The following is a 19,888-nucleotide window of genomic DNA, read 5'->3' on the forward strand; positions in this document are numbered from 1 at the left end:
CAATCTAAGTTATACTTTGACAGCAAACAGATTGTTAATACTTCAAAAGGAGTCCAGAATTGAAGTTTCGAACTATAAATAAAAAAAAAAAAAAAACCCTACTAAAATAGAGGACACATATTGACAAGGTGTTTGATGGGGATAAAAATTAAATTTTTAGTAGATTTTGATAGAAGTTTTTGAAATGTGAGGTTGAAAAAGTCAAAATAAGAATATTATTTCCCATGGTGCATTACTTTTACCAAGTTCTCCAAGGAAAAGTTCCTTTCCTGCTCTTATATTGTTCTTTAATGCATTGCCTAATGTCACGAAGGAGAAAAAGTATATTCATACTAATATCCATGTTACAAGAAAGTGTCTCAAACCAGGTTTTTAGCCATTATAAGATCTTAATTACCTTCTTTATGCGCATGGCAATGTCTCCCATATAATATGAACAACTCAATGTCAAATTTCTCTCCGGACTTGCATTATCTGTAACATCACGTTAAACAATTTACGTCAGTCAATATTACAATTTATCAGAGAAGATATAAAAATGTAACAAAATAGAATGCAATTGGATGAGGAGAGATGATTTTCATGAGAGGGACAAGCAAGTGATAGATCGGGAAAAAAGAGCCCCCACGATTGCCAGCTGAACTAAGTCTTATTCCCAATCAATTTGGAGTCAACAATATCAACACATTTTTGCAGTTTCTTTCAGTTCATCGCTAGATCCTCTGGGAGAAGATAAAGGGGTGAAGATAATAAAAAATTAAATGCTCCATCTTAAGCCATAGAAACAAGTTAAGAGAATAAATATTACAATGGAGGGAAAATGTGTATCATATAAGCATCAGATACAAAAACCAAAAGAAACTCCTTTGAACACCTCCGGGGTAAAAAATTAGTAGTCCATGTATAAAGGCAGATATCTCGCCTATAGACCATGTGTTGCAAAACAGGAAAAGAAACGCGAGAGAAAATATTTCTGGAGATAGTCAATCCATTCAACACATCATTCCCTCAACTTATGTTAAGAATTAAGGTACCGAATAGGCTTGGTGATGAAAATAAAGGATAAACTCCTAGTTAACAGAGAGTATCACCATCGAGGAACATAACACCAAAGGATAAAACTCCATTCGTAAGTAGAATACTATTGTTTAATCTCATTGAGTTTATCACTATAGTAGGATAGGCTAGCTAATTCAAAAGTTTGAAAAGGAGGTTAAACAAGGATATGAATCATTTTCTTCTTGGAAGGCTTTATGGGGTACATGGCTTCAAAGAAATTCACCCTTCTTCGTGCGCTTAGTAATATACAATGAACCCTTCGAAAAGTGAGAGAGTTTGTATAAAAGAATATTTCTTGAATTTGGCAAAGGCCAAATGTTCTTCCTTCAACTGACCAGAAATTTGAACATCCTCATAATAGAAAACAAGAAATCTCCCAACAAATGGTCGTAAACCATATTTCCCAACTCTCATGGAAGTGCTAGGAGCATTAGGCATCCTAAAATGTAAAACTAACCACTCATACAAGTCATATGCTAATTTTTAAATCATCCACCAAAATTTTGATCTGATGGTATCCACTATGCAGGTATATCTTGCAGAACTGAGTGGGCCCATCCAAGTCATCCAACATATCCTCAAGCCTATAAATGGGAGGTAATTTAGTTGATTGATACACATTCCCCAAGATCCTTCTTTCTTTGAATCAAGTAAAATAAGCACACCAAACAAGGTCACAAGGAGACTTGCTATTACGAACGAGCCCTTCATATAAAAATGCCTTCTATTCCCTATTCAACTTAGCTCTCTTCGCAAGGTTCATCCTATAATGAAGGAAAGAAATCTTGATCTTACAACTATGAATATCACATAGTAAAAACTTAGCTTGTGTGGAAGCTCATCGCTTAATTTCCTTCGTAGTATGAACTAAATTTTTGTCTAATGGTACATCACACAATACCTTTGCCATTCAGAGTTGGATTTCAGCACCCCAGACGGTGCAACAGAAGCTGCATAAGCTGAATCACATTATTTCAGAAGGTTTTAAGGATAGTTCAGGGAACACTATTTACATTTTAACAGGATGTACCATCTATGAGAAAGAGCATATACGTGGTAGTCACACAAGGTGCACAAATCAATGTACCTTCTAAATAATTGGCACATGACAAGACAGCAATACTCCCCTTCCGATCTGAAACAACGGCAGTATTAACATCCATAAGAACACAATCAGCAACTAGCCTCTGGACAGGATCACAATAAACTTGCTCCAGTTTTCTGGCATCCTGGGTAGAAACAATATATGGAAATTTGTACCAGATGAACACGACAAAATAATATATTCCACCCCCATTTAATTTTTTCTAAACCACATAAAAATGACATGTCCAGGTCTTGAAATAAAACCTTTAACTAGAATAAGGAAAAAGTTACAAGTTTAGATAAAAAAATAATAATAATAATAATAAATAAATTGGAGGAGGATATAATTTAAAACATAATACAACAACTGATATTTTTACATAATTAAATTACTTTATATTAACTTCTGTGGTTAAATAGAAAAATTTCCGTAGCATAATAACTTATAAATCTATTTTACCTTCTAACATAAACTTCTAAGAAAATCTAAATCAAGTATTACTATTTAAACATGTACAATTGTGCAAAGGCCATATGTAGATCAAAAAAAAAAAAAAAACCCTACTAAAATAGAGGACACATATTGACAAGGTGTTTGATGGGGATAAAAATTAAATTTTTAGTAGATTTTGATAGAAGTTTTTGAAATGTGAGGTTGAAAAGTAGTGGAATCCATGAAAGATGTAGTAGTTAATATTGATTGTTTGACTTTGACTCATATTAAAATCTAAGCCAAACAGGGGCTGAATATATTTGTGATTTATTCATAATAACATTATCTAATCTTGAGCATACTCATGAACACACTGACTATTTATCTAGACTTGAAACAAAATTAATCTACATGAAAATTTCTATAGCTGACTTTATGTCGAATGACAATTGACAAGTTTTGATCAATAAAGAAATTTCAGAATCCGAGTTAGGTTTAGCTGGCTTCTAAGAAAACCGAGTAAATATTGGGGTAAAATTTAAATGCAAGAGAATATTACTTATCTCTAAAATGTGTCATTTAAATTTGTCAACTTCTTGGAATGCAGTTTTGTCGCATAATTGTATATGTTAACTTACGGGGGTTATACAAAAATCCCTTTCTCAATGAAATTTTCTGGATAATTTATTCTCATCCATATAGTATCTGAAAGGCAAGATATATGTCCTAAATAGTAGATTTACCCAGCAAAACTTAGAAGTCGTTTGGTCATTTTACATTGGATCTGCATAGAAACTCGTAATAGAGCAAAACCATTTGAAAATGCACAAAATAACACAAAAGTAAAACCAAACCTCTCTTTATTGGTCTAATTATCCTTTCATTGAGAACCATCTAAATTGTGGGGAAAACAGTAGCTAGTTACCTCATGATATGAATAGAAAAGAACACCATCACGGCAATCACCAACAGCTATCCTGGTGAAATATGCAGTCAAGGTCATGATCATGAAACGTGTTCTTCCAACAGCTAATCTTCTCACGCGATGGGAGTTATCATTTGAAAAACCGCAAACATAAAACTGAAAATAAAAACATCTGTCATCCTTAAGATGCAACTCAACTATCACCTTCAACATGACAGCATTACAAGCACTAAAAAATTTGATGGAAATCTCCAAATTTGATAAATTAGGCTTTTAGTTTCTCTGGTATTCTAATATATTCTCTAGTATTTTGTTAGATGCTTCCTACTTAAAACTTGATAGATTATCTAGTATCATAAATGCTTCCTACCTAATGTTTGATAGATTATCTAGTATTTTGATAGATTCTCTAGCATTATATTATATTTTTCTTGCCTAAATTAGACTAGTTCAAACCCTATATAAAGGTGTTTATGCTTTCTTATAAGACAATAACTTTGATATGGAATCAGTTGATATTTTATTCCTCTAAATTTTCTCCTTGCCCTCCCCATTCTTCTCTCTTCCTCTTTCTTTTCTCAATCTTGTTCTTGACCGATTGTGTTCGTCATGAATTTGGTATCACAGCCAAGCACTCTCCTCTTACCAAAGTGTAGTTGCTGCGTGCATTGTGGGTAAGGAAAAGTGCGTCCAGCAGCCATTCAAACCCATTGACAAGCACACCAATCACCGCCCCCACCATCCCCCAACAGTCCATCACCTTCCCTAGCCAGCAATGTCCAAATCCTTTTCCAAAAAAAAAAAGGACAAGAAAGAAAAAGGACAACAGCAGCAGCCAGATTCTGCTTCATTAATTTCTACAGATTGTTATTAGCTAGTTCTGAAAAAAGGAAAAAAAAAAAAAAAAAAAATCATATTGCTTCGTTAACAACTGCTGATCTGCCAACCAATTTTATGGTGTCATCAAAGACCTCAACAACAGGCCCCATTTGGCCCAAATTGACAGCCTGTCAAGCCACATACCCTACCCATTATTCCAATAAAAGTTTAAAACCAAGCCCACTAGCCAAAAACTCCATATATGCAGCCCATTAACAATATACCCACTGAGCTATTAACCCTTAACCCACAAAATCTGACCCCCCTAAACCCATTAGCCCAATCTTGACTCAAAGAATACTCTCCACCTCCCCGGACCCTACAACCACCTTGCCACTGGCTATCACTTCTATTGATGGCGCCCACAAACCCACTCCCCTCCACGACCTATATACTAACACTCTTCAATCCCAGCCCAACATTGCCTTGCAACACAACTTCCATTGTACGCCACCGCCAAAAACCATTGTCCAACACTGTTGTTGAGATCCCCACTTTGAGCCACCACTTAAGTCGCAACTCACTTGCGACCATCACCACTAGATGCCACAGCCACTCTGCCTGTAATTTCTTTTCTAATTCACTACCTCCTCCAACCTCATTTGCTCATCGTTGGCCTTCACTTCATTCCATTTGCTACGTTCTTCGCTGCATTCATCTGCCACTGCATCCATCGCTACATGTTTGAACAATGATTTCAACATTTGGCTGTATATAAGGCATATCAATTTTGTTATGTTGAATTCTTCACTTTCTTTTAGAGTTTATGGCTTACCAAAAACAATTAAAAAGTAGCACACACATTATTATGTTTTATCTTTTCTATTATGTTTATCTATTTAGTTTCTTATATAATTGTGATACGATTATCTTCTATTTGATTAGAATAATAGTTTCAATTAATTTCAATTTTTTAATAGTATTAGAGGTAGGAAATAATCTTACTTATAAATACTGGGGATTGTACAATTTTCATATCATCAATCATTATTCAATCACTACCAAGCAAGTTATTCCAATATATTTCTTATTTCAACTCTTATTACAAAAATTTCAAAACGCTTACGCACCAAAATTAGTATCAGAGCAAGAAAATTGCATTAATTCGATGCCCGATGAAGGTACCGGTGGTAGTCAAACCATTGACGACGAACCGAGGATCGACAAACTCGAACAACAAATCCAGAGGAACGACGAAGCTCTTCCCCATCTCACGCAGATGATGACTACATTAATTGTGAAGGGCAAACGCGAGCTTATGGAGAAACAACCAAACTGAAAAGAAACCCGATAAAAGGGAGATGACTCAGATTTCAATGAGGAAGGAGAAGATGCTAACTTGGAAGAAAGAAGTCCAAGGGTAGCAACATGTATGGGACCACAGCCTAAACCCCAACCACACATCAACCTAAACCTGGAGAAACAATGTTGACCCTTTGCAAATGACCAACTCCGACAACAAAACCCTTGCCCTCATGGCGCGCCAACACAATCGCTAATCGCAATTTTTGCGAGGCATCCCCACTGCAGGTGTATGAACGGAGATGTAGAGGTCATGGTGGCTGGCGTGATGACAATAAACCCTTGGCAGCGATGGTGATTCCACGATTTGGTTTAAGGAGGGAATGTGATTTTGACCAAGATTTTAATAATTTTAACCAAGAGTATAATTTTGACCAAGCAGGTAATTTTGAGTGAGTTTAATTTTGATCAATGGTTTAATTTTGATCGTAGACCGAGGGATGTTAACTTTCATGGGGTCCTAATTTTCAACCAAGTGATAGAAACTTCCAACAAAGACGGCCACGAAAATTCTACTATTCATCCGAAGAAGAAAATTTTTGACCCAGGGCTAACAATCGGGGTCCAAATGATCAAAAATTTAAGATGAAGATGGACTTGTCAAGTTTTGACGGTCGATTAAACATTGAAAATTTTTTGGACTGGATCCATAGTGTCCAAAATTTCTTCGACTATTTAAATATCTAAGTACAAAACCAAGTTAAACTTGTGGCATACAAATTAAAGGTGGAGCTTCTACATGGTGGGAACAATTTCAATTTAATTGTCAAAGACGAGAAAAGGAACATGTACAAACCTGGCCCAAAATAAAATGATTACTGCAAAGGCGATTTCTCCTTCCAAATTATGAGCAATTTTTGTACCAGCAATACCAAAATTGTCGACAAAACATCCGAACTATCAATGCATACACGGAGGAATTCTATCGATTAAATGCCCAAATTAATGTCTAAACAGAAGCTCAATTAATTGCTTAATATATAGGAGGCCTAAAGTTAGTCATTCAAGATCGATTAGTTCTTCACGAGATTTGGACCATGAGAGATGCAGTCAATCTAGCAATGAAAGCGAAAAATCAGATGAACAGAACCATAGTTTGTATTCAAGGTAATTTTCGACGACTAACGCAAGAAACTTATTCTACTCCAAAAAGTGCAACAACCTCAGACAACAACAATAACAGTGAGGATGCAACTCCAATTCAAAATTCAGCACAGAATCAAAGTGGAACTTTAGCTCTTGTCGAACTAACACCCAAGGTAGAAACGAGATACAACAAGCAGCCAATAAGACCCTTATGCGCGTTCTAATCTTGGGATGTGCCTCAGTGCAATCAACCGGTCATCTTTCAAATAACTACCCAAACAAGAAATCCGTTAACCTTGTAGAAGAAGGCGAAAGTGATGAAGAACAAAATCTTGATGACAATGATTATGAGAGTGGTAATGTTTCAAATGCAAATACATGGGAAGAATTAGCGTGCATTATCCAATGCCTTTTGCTTGACCCCAAAAGCCCAATCACTCTCAAAGACGCATCTTCGAGACTCGATGCACAGTTCATAATAAGGTATGCAACGTGATCATTGATAGTTGTAGTGAGAACGTCGTTTCCAAAGCAGTGGTAAACGCCCTAAATCTGTAGATCGAGAGACAACCTTTTCCATACAATATTACATGGATTAAGATGGGCCCACAAATTCAAGTTCTAGAAATTTGTAAAGTTCCTTTGTCAATTGGGAAATATTACAAAGATGAGATCATATGCGACGTGGTGGATAAGGATGCTTGTCATGTTTTATTGGGTCGTCCATGGCACTATGACGTCGATGACACTTATCGGGGACGGGATAATACTTTCATATTCCGGTTATTTGACAAGAAGATTTTGGTACCACAATCTCAACCTATGGAAAACAGCTTTGCTATCAAGGAAGAGAAATCAATTTTTACCAACATATCGGGTCCAAAATTCTTTGAACAAGTAAAAGAGCAATGCATTATATTAGCATTAGTAGTTAAAGGCCAATCAAAAGCAACTATGCAAATTCCCACCAAAGTTTAGAAAGTTCTTACTGATTTTGCTGAGATAGCACGTAACAAGTTGCCCCCTATGCGAAACATTCAACATCATATTGATTTGGCACCTGGAGCTAGTTTGCCTAACTTACCACATTATAACATGAGCCCAGTTGAACATGAAGAGTTGCAGGGACTAGTCAATGAGTTACTTGATAAAGGGTTGATCCGTGAGAATAAGCCCTAGTGCAGTTCCTACTCTACTCTATAAAGAAGGATGGTAGTTGGCGAATGTGTATACAATCGTGCTATTAATAAAAATAACAGTCAAGTCTTGTTTTCTATCTTCGCGTCTTAATGATATGCTCGACAAGTTATAGAGGGTGCAATGATACTTATCAAACTTGATTTGAGGAGCGGCTATCATCATATCTGTATTCGAACAGGTGATGAGTGGAAAACAGATTTCAAAACCAAAGATGGTCTCTACGAGTGGTTAGAGATGTCATTTGGGCTATCAAATGTACTAAGCACATTCATGCAATTAATGAACCAAGTTCTTCGTCCATTTGTGGGAAAATTTGTGATGGTCTATTTCAATGATGTTCTTATCTATAACAAGAATGAAGATGAGCAATTATCACATCTTACAGAAGTTTTCTCAGCCCTGCGACATTACACATTGTATATCAATTTCAAAAAGTTCAGCTTTATGACCGACCAACTTTTATTTCTTGGTTTTATGGTAGGAAAAGATGGTATTCAGGTTGATGAGGGGAAAGTGAATGCAATAAGCGAATGACCAGCTCCTAAAACCGTGCAAGAAGTACAAAGCTTTCATGGATTAACAACTTTTTACAGATGTTTCATTCAAGGATTTAGTACAATTATGGCACCTATTACCGATTGCCCCAAAAGGCCAATTTTAGTAAGGCAAAGCACAGGAAAATAGTTTTAAGACAATAAAAAATAAGTTATGCACGACACCGGTATTGACACTACCTAGCTTCGAGAAAGTATTTGAAGTCAAGTGGGATGCTTCAGTTATGGGAATTGGAGCAGTATTATCTCAAGAAGGTTGCCTAGTCGAGTTTTTCAGTTAAAAGGCTAGTGAATCTCGACAAAAGCGTACTACTTATGAGTTGGAATTTTATGCCGTGATTCGAGCTTTAAAACATTCGGAACACTACTTGATTCAATGAGAATTTGTGTTATTTATGGATCATAAAGCCTTGAAATTTGTTAATTCTAAAAAAAATAAATCAATTGCACGCTCGAAGAATCACCTTTTTGCAAAAAATCACTTTTGTTATAGAACATAAGTTTGGCCAACAAAACAAAGTAGCAGACGAGTTAAGTCGATGTGCATCTCTTTTAGCTACAATCAGCACTAAAGTAGTTGGGTTTGATTGTTTGAAAGAACTTTATACAGCTGATAAGGATTTTGGCGATATACGAACTTGATGTAATTATAGGGAATTTATACCTTATTACCTTTTTCAGGAAGGATTCTTATTTAAAGGAACTCAGTTCTGCATTCCTCGTTCTTCTTTGTGTGAGCATTTGATTTGAGAATTACATGCAGGCGGATTAGAAGGACATGTTGAGCGAGATAAGACAATCAACTTGGTTGAAGAGAAATTTTATTAGCCCTAGGTCAAAAGAGACATTGGTCGTCTTTCTCAGCGTTGACAATGTCAGAAAGCGAAGGGACAAGCTCAAAATACTGGCCTTTATACCCCTGTCTGTTCCAAAAACAATACAGCAAGATCTCACCATGAATTTTGTTCTTGGCCTTCCATGAACTCAACGGGGAGTTGATTTTGGTCGTAATTGATCGATTTTCGAAGATGGCTCACTTCCTTGTAAGAAAACTGCAGATCCTTCTTACGCACCTAATATATTTTTCCGCGAGATTTTTCAACTACACAGCATTCCTCATTCTATAACTTCTAATAGAGATTTAAAGTTTCTAAGTCATTTTTGGAAAACATTGGAGAATGTTTTGACACTTCTTTAAAGTTTATTAGCACGAGTAATCCCCAAACATATAGTCAAACTAAAGTGGCTAATTGAACTCTTGGCAATATGATTCGAGTAGTTAGTGGAGATAAACCAAAACAGTGGGATGTTGTCCTTCCACAAATTATGTTTGCTTTTGATAGTGCCTAATCGATCCACCAAGAAGACTCCATTTGAAATCGTTTACGATAATATTGCACGACATACAGTACATTTGTTTTGACTTCCTAATGTCAATTCTAATACAAGAGAGTTTGTTGAACGTATTCAAAGAATTCATCACGAGGTAAAACAAAATTTAGAAGATGCTAGTATTCATTATAAGACTATTGCAAACCAACATCGAAGCCTTAAGCTGTTCAACGAAGGTGATTTAGTAATGATTCATCTCAGAAAAAATTGTTTTCCAGTTGGCACTTACAATAAGCTTAAAGATAAGAAGATTTGTCCTTTTCGCATTCTTAAAAAGTATTTCCAATACTTTTAATGTTGCTGATATCTTCGAGTATTTTCCTCCGAATGAATTTTCCTTACAGATGCAAAACTCAAGGACTAGTTTTTTTCAAATGGAAGGGATTGATGTAGTACATCACAACTACAATTAATAGTTTCCTATTACAATTATGTTTTATCTTTTCTATTATGTTTATCCATTTAGTTTTCTTGATAATTGTGATAGGACTTTATTTTATTAAAATTATAGTTTCAATTTCCTAATACTGTTAGAAGTAAGGAATAATCTTGACTATATATATAGGAGGATTTTTCATTTCAGCAATCGTTATTCAATCAATACAAAGCAAGTTATTCCAATATATTTCTTATTTCAATTCTTATTATAAGAATTTCATAATGCTTCTGCGCCAATTCCACATATCTTCGCCTTCATGTCGAACTTGTTATTGCCTAGTCCTATGAACGAATTTACCAAGGACTTCATTCTAACATTACCTCAACTACGTGATATTCCCCAGGTAGCTAAATTTATTTTCAAGGCCACTGTTTGATTGCATATTTTCTTATCGACAATCAATTATTGCCTACTAATTACCATTATATTATTTTGGCTCGACTCTATTGCTTCTTTTCCAAATTTTCATGTTAAGATAAAATGCAAAATTTACTTAAATAATAAAATTATGAGCTTTCTTTCGATGCCCAATTTAGACACAAATGCATTCAAGTTGATTTTTATGCCTTATTATGTGTTTCTTTGATACGATTTTCAAAACATGTAAAGAAAAAAATTCATCATTAGAAAAATAATCTATTTGGCTGGCCATCACACTTAAATGAAGGTTTTATTTTCACTATATCACATTTGTTTCCTTGCGGGGACACATTCGAGCCACCGGCATTTCACTCATTTATTTCTACACACCAATCAATCGTGCTAGTACATCATGCTCCTCGTGTGAATTTTGTGATAATTTTTGTGGATGAGTTGCATAATTTGTTGGCTTTTAGTTCATAATCACTAATAAATTACAAGGAAAGATTGTATCATATTCTTGGGGATGTATAGATTCGATTGTCATCATATGGTCGATTTCGTTATTTGATCCAAAAGAAAAATCACTAGCTAAAAAGTAGCAATCTATCTTGTGGGAGTCCAATCTTTCCAAATTGAATGCATAATTGGAGTTTTACACTCTCTAGTCTTTTATATTTTGTTAGATTCTCAGTGTTTTGTTAGATGTTATTTACCTAAATTTAATAGATTATCTAATATGTTTTTAGATGTTTCTTACCTAAATTAGACTAGTTTAAACTGTATATATATAAGGGACTTATGCTTTGTAATAAGACACAATTTGAGATAAAATAAATTGATATCTCTCTCTAAATTATCTCCTCTCCCTATTCTCTTTCTTCTCTCTTCCTCGTTCTTTTCTCAATCTTTTCCTTGTTTGATTGTGTTCCTCATCAGAATTTCATGACTTACAGAGTTACCAGCAGAGGCCAGGAAATAACGACCAAGGTAAGGACAGAGAGCAAGAACCATCCCTGGCCAGATGGTTGAATAAGCCAATCGCAAGTGCCATGATTCAGTTTCTTCAAGCTTGATCCCATCAGAGCTATTATCATCTGGGCTGCTGCAGACACTACTGCTAGAGAGTTGTTCGGCTGCATAACCACCAACGTCACAAAAAGGTGAACTCCATTGTGAAGATGAACCAGCCTTTGAATACAGCATGATGGCACTGCTCTCTGAATTTCGCATATGTTCAAGGCAAAGAACCAGCAAACGGCCTTTCGTGCTGTTTAAGATATACAGGAACACTTGTGAAGACATAAACACAATGAAGTAGACTCCAACAAGAATATTAGGGACCAATAACTATATTATTAAGATTTAGATCAACAGATGCATGGAAGAACTTAAGTTTTAACAAAACAGTGCAGCATGAACAAAATAAGGTTGTAACAAACATATTTAACCTCTCAGCTTCTCCACTGGGCATTATAGCTGGACCAGCTGATTGGCTAGTTCCAATCACCAAAACACATTCATCTCCAACCTTTACTAACTCCATGCATTTTCCAATCTCTCCAGGTTCAAATTTGAAAGATGACAACACTGACCCACTCAAAGGATCTATACAACAAACATCGGATGAACATTCATTGTCTAATTCAGTCCTCATGACAATCAACAACCTGCTTTCACTATGATATAAAACTTTCCTTGGAGTGCCACCAAGAGGAAACTTTTGCACATTGAGCCTCTTACTTGGCACCATTTCCACCTGAGACAATTAATCAGCGTCATGATGTGAAGTGTTAATGACATGAAATTCGTTAACGAAAGGCATTCAAAATAAGACAAGATACAAAACCACCCATCAAGACTCACAAACATAAACAAGAATGCAACTTTTTTTCAATAAAAAAAATTAAAATATGCCCAGTGGTATTAGTATAAATGCTCCAATTGCAAAACTTTTTTAGAGCAGTAGGTATGGGTTCTACAAAAAGATAATTCCAAATATTTAAGTTTTAACTTCGGCTTGATTTAAGAGATTCTTGTATAGTCTAGCATAACATGAAACACTTCAAACTCTACCCGAGCAGTAACAATCTCAACCAATGCACACATGCTTAGTGAGGCTAGCAAAGCTGGGCACAGACAGTAAAAAGGTCTTGATTTAGGACGAGTCAGCTGAATGTGCTGCAATTTTGTAAATGAAGCAATTTTGTGCTTCCATTTTACCTTCAAAGTGGTGTAATTCATTTAAGTGTAAAATATGCGCCTGTTTGCAGGTCTCCTGACTATGGTAGTGAGGTAAGTCAAATCAAGGCAACAAGGAACTACTTGCATTCATCAAAATAGCCTATCTTATCGCAAGAGATATGTGTGTGATTTTCTATAGTATAACAGAAAAATTCAGGTCTTGAGTCAGTTGAAATGTACATGCTACTCAATCTTGTCATCTATTGATTTGCCATGAAATTCTACCAGCTCATTTCATTTTTGTAAATTAACATGAGAAAACCAGAATACACCTCAAAATATGAAGAGGATAAAGAATTGGTTCAAACCTGATATATGAATGCTATTTCCTTAAGTTTAGGATCATATGGAAAAAGATTCCCAATAAAAACTATGGTTAAATTAACATGAACAGAGAGCGAACAGTAATTTCAGCCCTTTGAAAGTGGTTCCACGAGTATTAATGATTTCAAAGCTGTTCTGGAAATAGACTACCATAGCAATGATTCCAAGAATTTATTCATTTTGACCAGGGAGTGACATATAAAAGAAGTATGCGACATAAGATTAGCTGACAAAGGGTTGAGCTATACCTAGTAGGCTTATCACCTCACAACCAAGGAAAGGCTTTTAAAGGAATGGGGGTGGTAGTTTTAATGCTGAGCTCTACTTCGATTTATATAGGCTCTAGTAGCTCATGATCAGCCTAACTGACCCATCTTTCTCCAGGAAGAAACCGCTTGCTTGGTGTCATGATCAAAGGAGAATTAGAACCAAAAAATTTGTCAAGAGCAGAAGAGCTCTTCTAATGTTTCTGTCTCTGGCGAGTCTCTGTAGGATACTTGGCCAAAGCATGAGACAACCAAAGTATTCACAGTAAGATCAGCTGGATGTGCAATAGTCTTTCATGAAAAGATATTTTTTTATGCAACCTACAAGTCATTTATGTGACACTATTATCCTTTCTTGTTATAAAACAGCTTTAATCTACTCTATCCAAAGTATGCACAGTAAGATCAGCTGGATATGCATTAGTCTTTCATGAAAAGATATTTTTATATGCAACCTACAAGTCATTCGTGTGACACTATTATCATTTCTTGTTATAAAACAGCTTTAATCTCCTCTATCCAAAGTATTCACAGTAAGATCAGCTGGAGGTTATAAAACAGCCTTAATCTACTCTATCCTTGCATATTTTGCAACAGAAACTAAAGAAGTTTTAGCGCACTTAATTTTTCCAAATCCTAGAGCTTATATCGACCAATTGCCCCAGATATGTAGTGATTTTTAAGCTACTTACTGATTAGTTTGTGGTTCGTCTTGAAACAAATCTTGCTGCCATAGAGGAACTCATTTAGGGTCCATTCGGTAGTGATTATGAGAATTAATTTTTTGACCATTAGGGAGAAAAGTGGGGGCCACCTGTGAGAGAAAAAATCAAAAATGACGGCTGGAATAGTGAAATAATTGTCAAAAAATCAATTTTTTGAAAGTGAAAAAGCACTACTAAGCCGGGGATTAATCAATTTTCTGGTCAAGATTTACTTCTACTCCATTAATTATCTACTCATACTGGAACCATTTATGTTGTTGATCTAAATAAAGAATGTCATCAAAGGAGCAAAGCACAAATAACAAGCATAAGTGGAAAAGTCAAATTGAAAATTGGAGGTATCATACTGCTCAATAACCCTTTAGAGAAAATTGTCTACCCTCCACTCTTTCCCCTTCCCCAGTAGGGCTAGCTTGCTCTGTAGTAGTTCTAGAGGGTAAACAAAAATTTTCACAATTGACGAGTCTCGAATGGAGTTCTTCATTCACTTTAAATTATATTTTTGGCAGACTCAATTGACACCTAGAATTTTAATACCGTTAATACTTTGGTAGAAGGAAGTAGATGTTTTATATTTCAGTTCTTGCATCTATCATTATTTTCTCTCCGTGTTCTGTGTGTGTTGATATTTATAATCCTCTCAATATTCAGTCAGAGATGAGATACTCTGGGAGACATGGTGCACTCTAGCTGGGAAAATATGACAGCCAAATATTGTTGTAGAAGGTGGGGCAAAAAAAAAGTAGAGGCAAAAGTATACAGTAGCACTAGATGGATAAGAAAAATTGTTATTACCAAATGAAGACTGTTCTCTGCAACAAATAGAACTCCTCTGGGGCATTCAATTGAGGACACAGGAGTGAGATGAGTGGAAGGTTGAAAGGAAATTGATGTATAGGATAGACTGTGCCTAGCAGTCTGCAATAACCAAGGTCTATCACTGAGAGCAATCATATCAGCATCAAGGGAATCACTCAATGGAACCAAGAAAACAGGTGTGATACCGATACGGCGCACTGCAATAAGCTCAAGACTAACTGGAAAGTCTCCCTTAGCCATCCCAGATGAATTGGATGTAAAAATTAGTGGGATTCCGTAGTTTGGAGACATGGGTTTCAACGAGGCATGGGAATTTACCAAGCACGAATCAACAAAATTTTGATGACTGGGTAACTTTGTAGAGGAAACTGCAGATTCAACAGGCCACTCGAACCTAAGTAGCATCCCGTTCCTTAATCCAGAAAGAACATACAGCCGATCAACTAAGACAAGCCTCACGTCTTGAGGAATACAGCCACTAATAGCAGTTCCCACAGTGTTGGTTAATGAAATGATTCCCGTAGCAAGAACTTTCAGGCCCTTATCAGGTACAAAGGATATGACTTCTACTGAAGGCTTATGGGTACCAATAACGAATATATTATCGATGTTAATTTCAGTTGGTACGGCCACAGGCTTGTTATCTGCATAATTCATCAGAGAGTGCTTCGGGCACTTTTGAGGTATGGAAATACAAGACAACTCATTTTGCAATCTTATGCACTGCATCTGATATATTTCATAATGATAAGCTGATAAAGATCTAACACCAAGAACAAATAATAAGTACGGACTGGAAGTGGCTACAACAATCAAATTGCATCCAACCGCTCCAAGACTTAGAGTCATATTATCAGGGAACCATGACGTGCATACTGGAGATGACAAAGGAACACCTTCTGGATGCACAGCTCTAACAGGCACGCAGAGTCTAATTCCACATTGGTGAATCTGGATCATCACACCATCAGCCACGAGACCGCATGCCAAAGTACAGACATCGGGCTGAAAACCAACTGAATCAGTCACATCAGTGAAGCTTAGACCAACGGAAAGTACTCTCGTCTCTTCAACAAATGATAGCACAAGAAAAGAATGATAAGGATCAGAAACTTTCATTTTAACTGTCCAAGTACCAGTTACACAATGATAAATAGGACTAGTTTTCAATAACTTCTCCACACTGATACCATTTCGAATGACTCGTAACGTCCCCTCGGGTGCCATCCCAGAGCAAGCAAATATTTGATCATGGTTTTCATCAGGGTGATCAACAACTGAAATATCCAAGATTGGTGCAACGCTTTGAATTGGACCTCTGTACTGTAGTAATCCATCCTCCAATTTTAAGACCATTCCATCAGCCATGTCAACAACTGCTGCCAAAAACCCACCCTCAACCCATAACAGGGCTTTAGATGGTGGGCCTTTGTAAAGACAATCAGATAGGTTTACTCTAAGGTCATCAGACTCCAAAAAAACTTGAATCATGTAGAGTTCTCCAGTATCTGCACTAAAAATCATCCTAGGGTTAGTTAAGTTACCAGGCTCCCAACTCCACGAGCAGACATAATTGGAACCTGGTTTTGTGCTATAATCATCAATGTTCATGGGATCATCATTTTTATTCATGTCACTAAGCTCCAACAAGGCTGAGGCAGCAACACTATAGATTCCTTCTTCATCCATAATATCAGGTATTCCAATAGTGTCCTCTACAAAACTCAGTTCCTCCGCTAAAGGAGGTGTAAAATTCAAGCTTGTTTTATAAACACAACAAGGGTTACGAACATCCCTAAAATCCATTAAGAGAGCATCGCCAGCCCTGAACAGGAAGGCACATCCATGAGAATTAGGGACTTCAACTATATGATGAGCTAGGGGTCCAGCTTCAGCAAACTGATATATTACATGGACGGCTTGTTTGACAATATTCCATTCCAATAACAAAAGCTCATTCCGGTAAAAAGATCCCCTCCTGCAGAACAAGAACTTTGCCTCTGAGGATATCAAATGAACTTGTAAAGGAGATCAATATTATGTCGAACACAACCAAAAAACAAGAAGAGAACCAGATTATATCATGGACAATATGAAAATGTTTTTACATTCTCAACACAGATAGTTATCACACCTATTCAAAAGAATGGCTAACACAGGGTTGTGCTCTTCACTTAATTGATGGCAATCTTTTGAGATGAAGCACATGCTCCATATGGTACCAGAAATATTAGTAAAACCACTAGCAGTTGTCAAGCTGCCTTCATTTTCAGGAGGACAAAAGATCCTCTGTAATCAGCACATGTGAAGGACTTATCAGAAAGTTCATTATCATATTCAATCAACAATGTTGAGCTTTCAAAGGATTGGAAAAATAAAAAATCTCCAGAAGCATAGGTCATGAACAAATTTAACCTTATCAATGATATCGCCACTGGCAGACATTGAGATCGAGAAAATAGCCAACCTGTCTTCATATGCACTAGCAGCAACATAACAGCCACTGTAGAGAGCAAAGCAATAAAGAACCTACATGAATAACAATTCTACGAGCTCTGATATATTGAGATTTTAGAAAGAAAGCAACTTACCTGGAATCAACAGCTAACATCCTTCCAAGTTGATATCTTGAGTTTCCAGGAGAGGAAAGTTGAAAGTGTGTCAATGGGAAAAACCTAGAGAAACAAAGTAAGCCACTGCTCACTCAAGTATCCAGGCTGAAATAAACTCGAACCAGCAAGAAAAATAAATCAAAAAACATATCTCTTTGAAGGCAAAGAAAAAGAAAGTGATACTTATTACTAAAGAAAACCTGTGCATTTCGTTGCAAAAGGAGAGAAATGATAGCTTCCCTGAATCAGAAAGGACTACCAATATATCCTTCCCCAGCAACTACAAAATAATAAGAGGAGATAATCCCTGATCATGTACAGTTCCCAAGTATGAATTTAGCAAAAACAGGTAACACAAATAAACCTTTGGACTTTGTGCTTGAAACCTCTTGTTCCACGGGAGAACAGCAAGATCTTTTATAATGCCAAACACAGGTTGCTCAGAAATAGATTGAACAATCCCATCATTGTCAATTATCACCATCTCTATGGATGTCTCCTGAAACAAGGTTTCTTCTAGCCTCAGATATCTATCTTGCATGGCAATGAAATAGAAAATGCGCTCATGTCCACAAGCAAAAAGTTGCATTCATGTATGTTAGACATAATTATATATAATCTTCCCACTCGCCACATGTCCAATTAGTAACAGACTACCGTTAATGAAGCTTCCCCTTTCAACGTTCTTAACCTACACTATTTTCTTCAATCCAGGAAACACAGATTAAACTCACGCTAGTTCATCAATTTTTTCATCTCTTACATCCACATAAAATAAATAATACCACATGCGGATGGCTATCGACATACTTGTACACTTGAATCGTCTGCAGCAGTTAGCAGCACAGTTCACAGGAATTAAGTTTCTAATATCTTAAACTGTCCAGGATCGAAATAGCGATTTTTTTTAACGTGATGCGTGAACTGGGCAACCAATTACAACGAAAATGGGAGAATGAACATAGAGAAGACCTTTCCGAAAATGACATCGGAGGACGAAGAGGAGCGGAAGTGGCCGCGGACGACTTGAAGAACGACGCTGCTCGTGAGGACTGTTTTGGCCAAATAACAAGCAGCGGAGTTACTGTTTGAGGATGATTGTGATTTGTTATTACCGTGATTAACCACCCCTGGTTTCGATGATGATGAAGATTCTTCCTCCAAAACTGCCATTGTCCCCTCTTTGGTGCTCTGATTAGCCGTGGATAGAGGGACTAGGATTTTATTGTAAGTTCGGTGGACAATAGATTTGCTGTTTGGACGATGCTTCACTTACGCATTTCAGAGGGCTCGGCCAGGGCGCACAAGGGCGGGTCCGCAAATTTTTTTATTTTAATACAAGTAAGTCCCATCAACCTATCAGCTACAATGAAGAGCCTATAAACCCCTTGTAGAACAGTACCCTATACACAATGCATAGTTCTTACTGTTTGGGTGTTCTGGTGTAGATCCCGGATTTTGGGCTCCAAGGCCGAGGTGGCCCTTGATTTGGAAGGACTATTCTTGGGTGCCAGGGGCCTGGTCAAAGGGTTTTACCCAATTTGGTCACGCAGGATTCGTGATTTTTACATGGGGGTAGAGATGGTTCCAAACTCAAGATTTTATCCCGAGTTGAGCAGCATTATTCTACTCTTTTATCCTTATATAAATTGTAATAAAATGGAATTGAAGAAGAAGAATTTAGGATTTTCTTTTCATTTCGATTTACACATGAAAAACCCTCCCCACCTCTTCCTCTTCAAATTGGAAACTCTCTTCCCCTTTTAATTCAGCACCTTCAACATTTAACACTTCACCTTCAAGTCTAAAACAATCTCTTCTCATTTTCCTTCAAAATGCATTGAGTTATTGTGTGTTTTTGTCTTAAATTTAAAATCTCTTATTCCATTTGGGAATTTTAAATCTTATTATTCTATTTAGCCCCCCGTTTGGCCTCCATTCTTTTCAAATATTAATAGTTGGAATAGTATTTTTTTGAAAAATGTGTGGTTGAAAAAAATGAAATTTTTTTTATTTGCGTATAATATTATTTTATGAAAGATTGTGTAGTTGAAAATAAGAGAGAGAGAAAAAATGAGAATGGGAATGGGAGCCAAACAAGGGCTTAGATAGATTTACAGAAGTTTTAGTTGGTATTTGGCTATTTCCAATAGTGGTTTGTAGCTCTTGGGTGGTTCGACCAA

General features: G+C 36.4%; 1 protein-coding gene across 3 annotated transcripts; it reads right to left on the reverse strand.

Annotated features, from left to right (window-relative positions):
- Positions 1-364: 364 nt before the first annotated feature.
- LOC111399497 (spliceosome-associated protein 130 A) lies at positions 365-19,011 on the reverse strand. Of its 3 annotated transcripts, XM_023026850.1 has the most exons (13): positions 18,678-19,011; positions 18,070-18,204; positions 17,906-17,985; positions 17,685-17,768; positions 17,509-17,596; positions 17,228-17,382; positions 15,070-17,071; positions 12,167-12,474; positions 11,670-11,985; positions 3,504-3,659; positions 2,147-2,288; positions 1,961-2,018; positions 397-474 (listed from the first exon to the last, which is right to left on the reverse strand). In XM_023026850.1, the coding sequence occupies exons 1-13, from the start codon at positions 18,876-18,878 to the stop codon at positions 471-473; spliced, it is 3,729 nt and encodes a 1,242-aa protein (XP_022882618.1). In that variant the 5' UTR covers positions 18,879-19,011; the 3' UTR covers positions 397-470. The 3 variants fall into 3 exon arrangements, with proteins under 3 accessions (XP_022882617.1, XP_022882619.1, XP_022882618.1); XM_023026849.1 differs by lacking the exon at positions 1,961-2,018 and having other exon boundaries at positions 365-474; positions 18,678-19,010; XM_023026851.1 differs by lacking the exons at positions 1,961-2,018; positions 18,678-19,011 and having other exon boundaries at positions 365-474; positions 17,685-17,810; positions 18,070-18,200.
- Between the last annotated feature and the right edge of the window lie 877 nt (positions 19,012-19,888).

Source organism: Olea europaea, chromosome 9 (assembly GCF_002742605.1).
Source record: "Olea europaea var. sylvestris chromosome 9, O_europaea_v1, whole genome shotgun sequence".
NCBI classification, from domain to species: domain Eukaryota; kingdom Viridiplantae; phylum Streptophyta; class Magnoliopsida; order Lamiales; family Oleaceae; genus Olea; species Olea europaea.

Bases quoted from the DNA above. Each gene is read 5' to 3' on its own strand.
- LOC111399497 (XM_023026849.1), bottom strand. From the start codon at position 18,878: ATGGCAGTTTTGGAGGAAGAATCTTCATCATCATCGAAACCAGGGGTG. The intron at 17,769-17,905 runs GTTTTCTTTAGT...TTGTTTCTCTAG, and splicing joins TTTTGCAACGAAATGCACAG to GTTTTTCCCATTGACACACT. The intron at 17,072-17,227 runs GTGTGATAACTA...CTTGTTCTGCAG, and splicing joins TTAGCCATTCTTTTGAATAG to GAGGGGATCTTTTTACCGGA.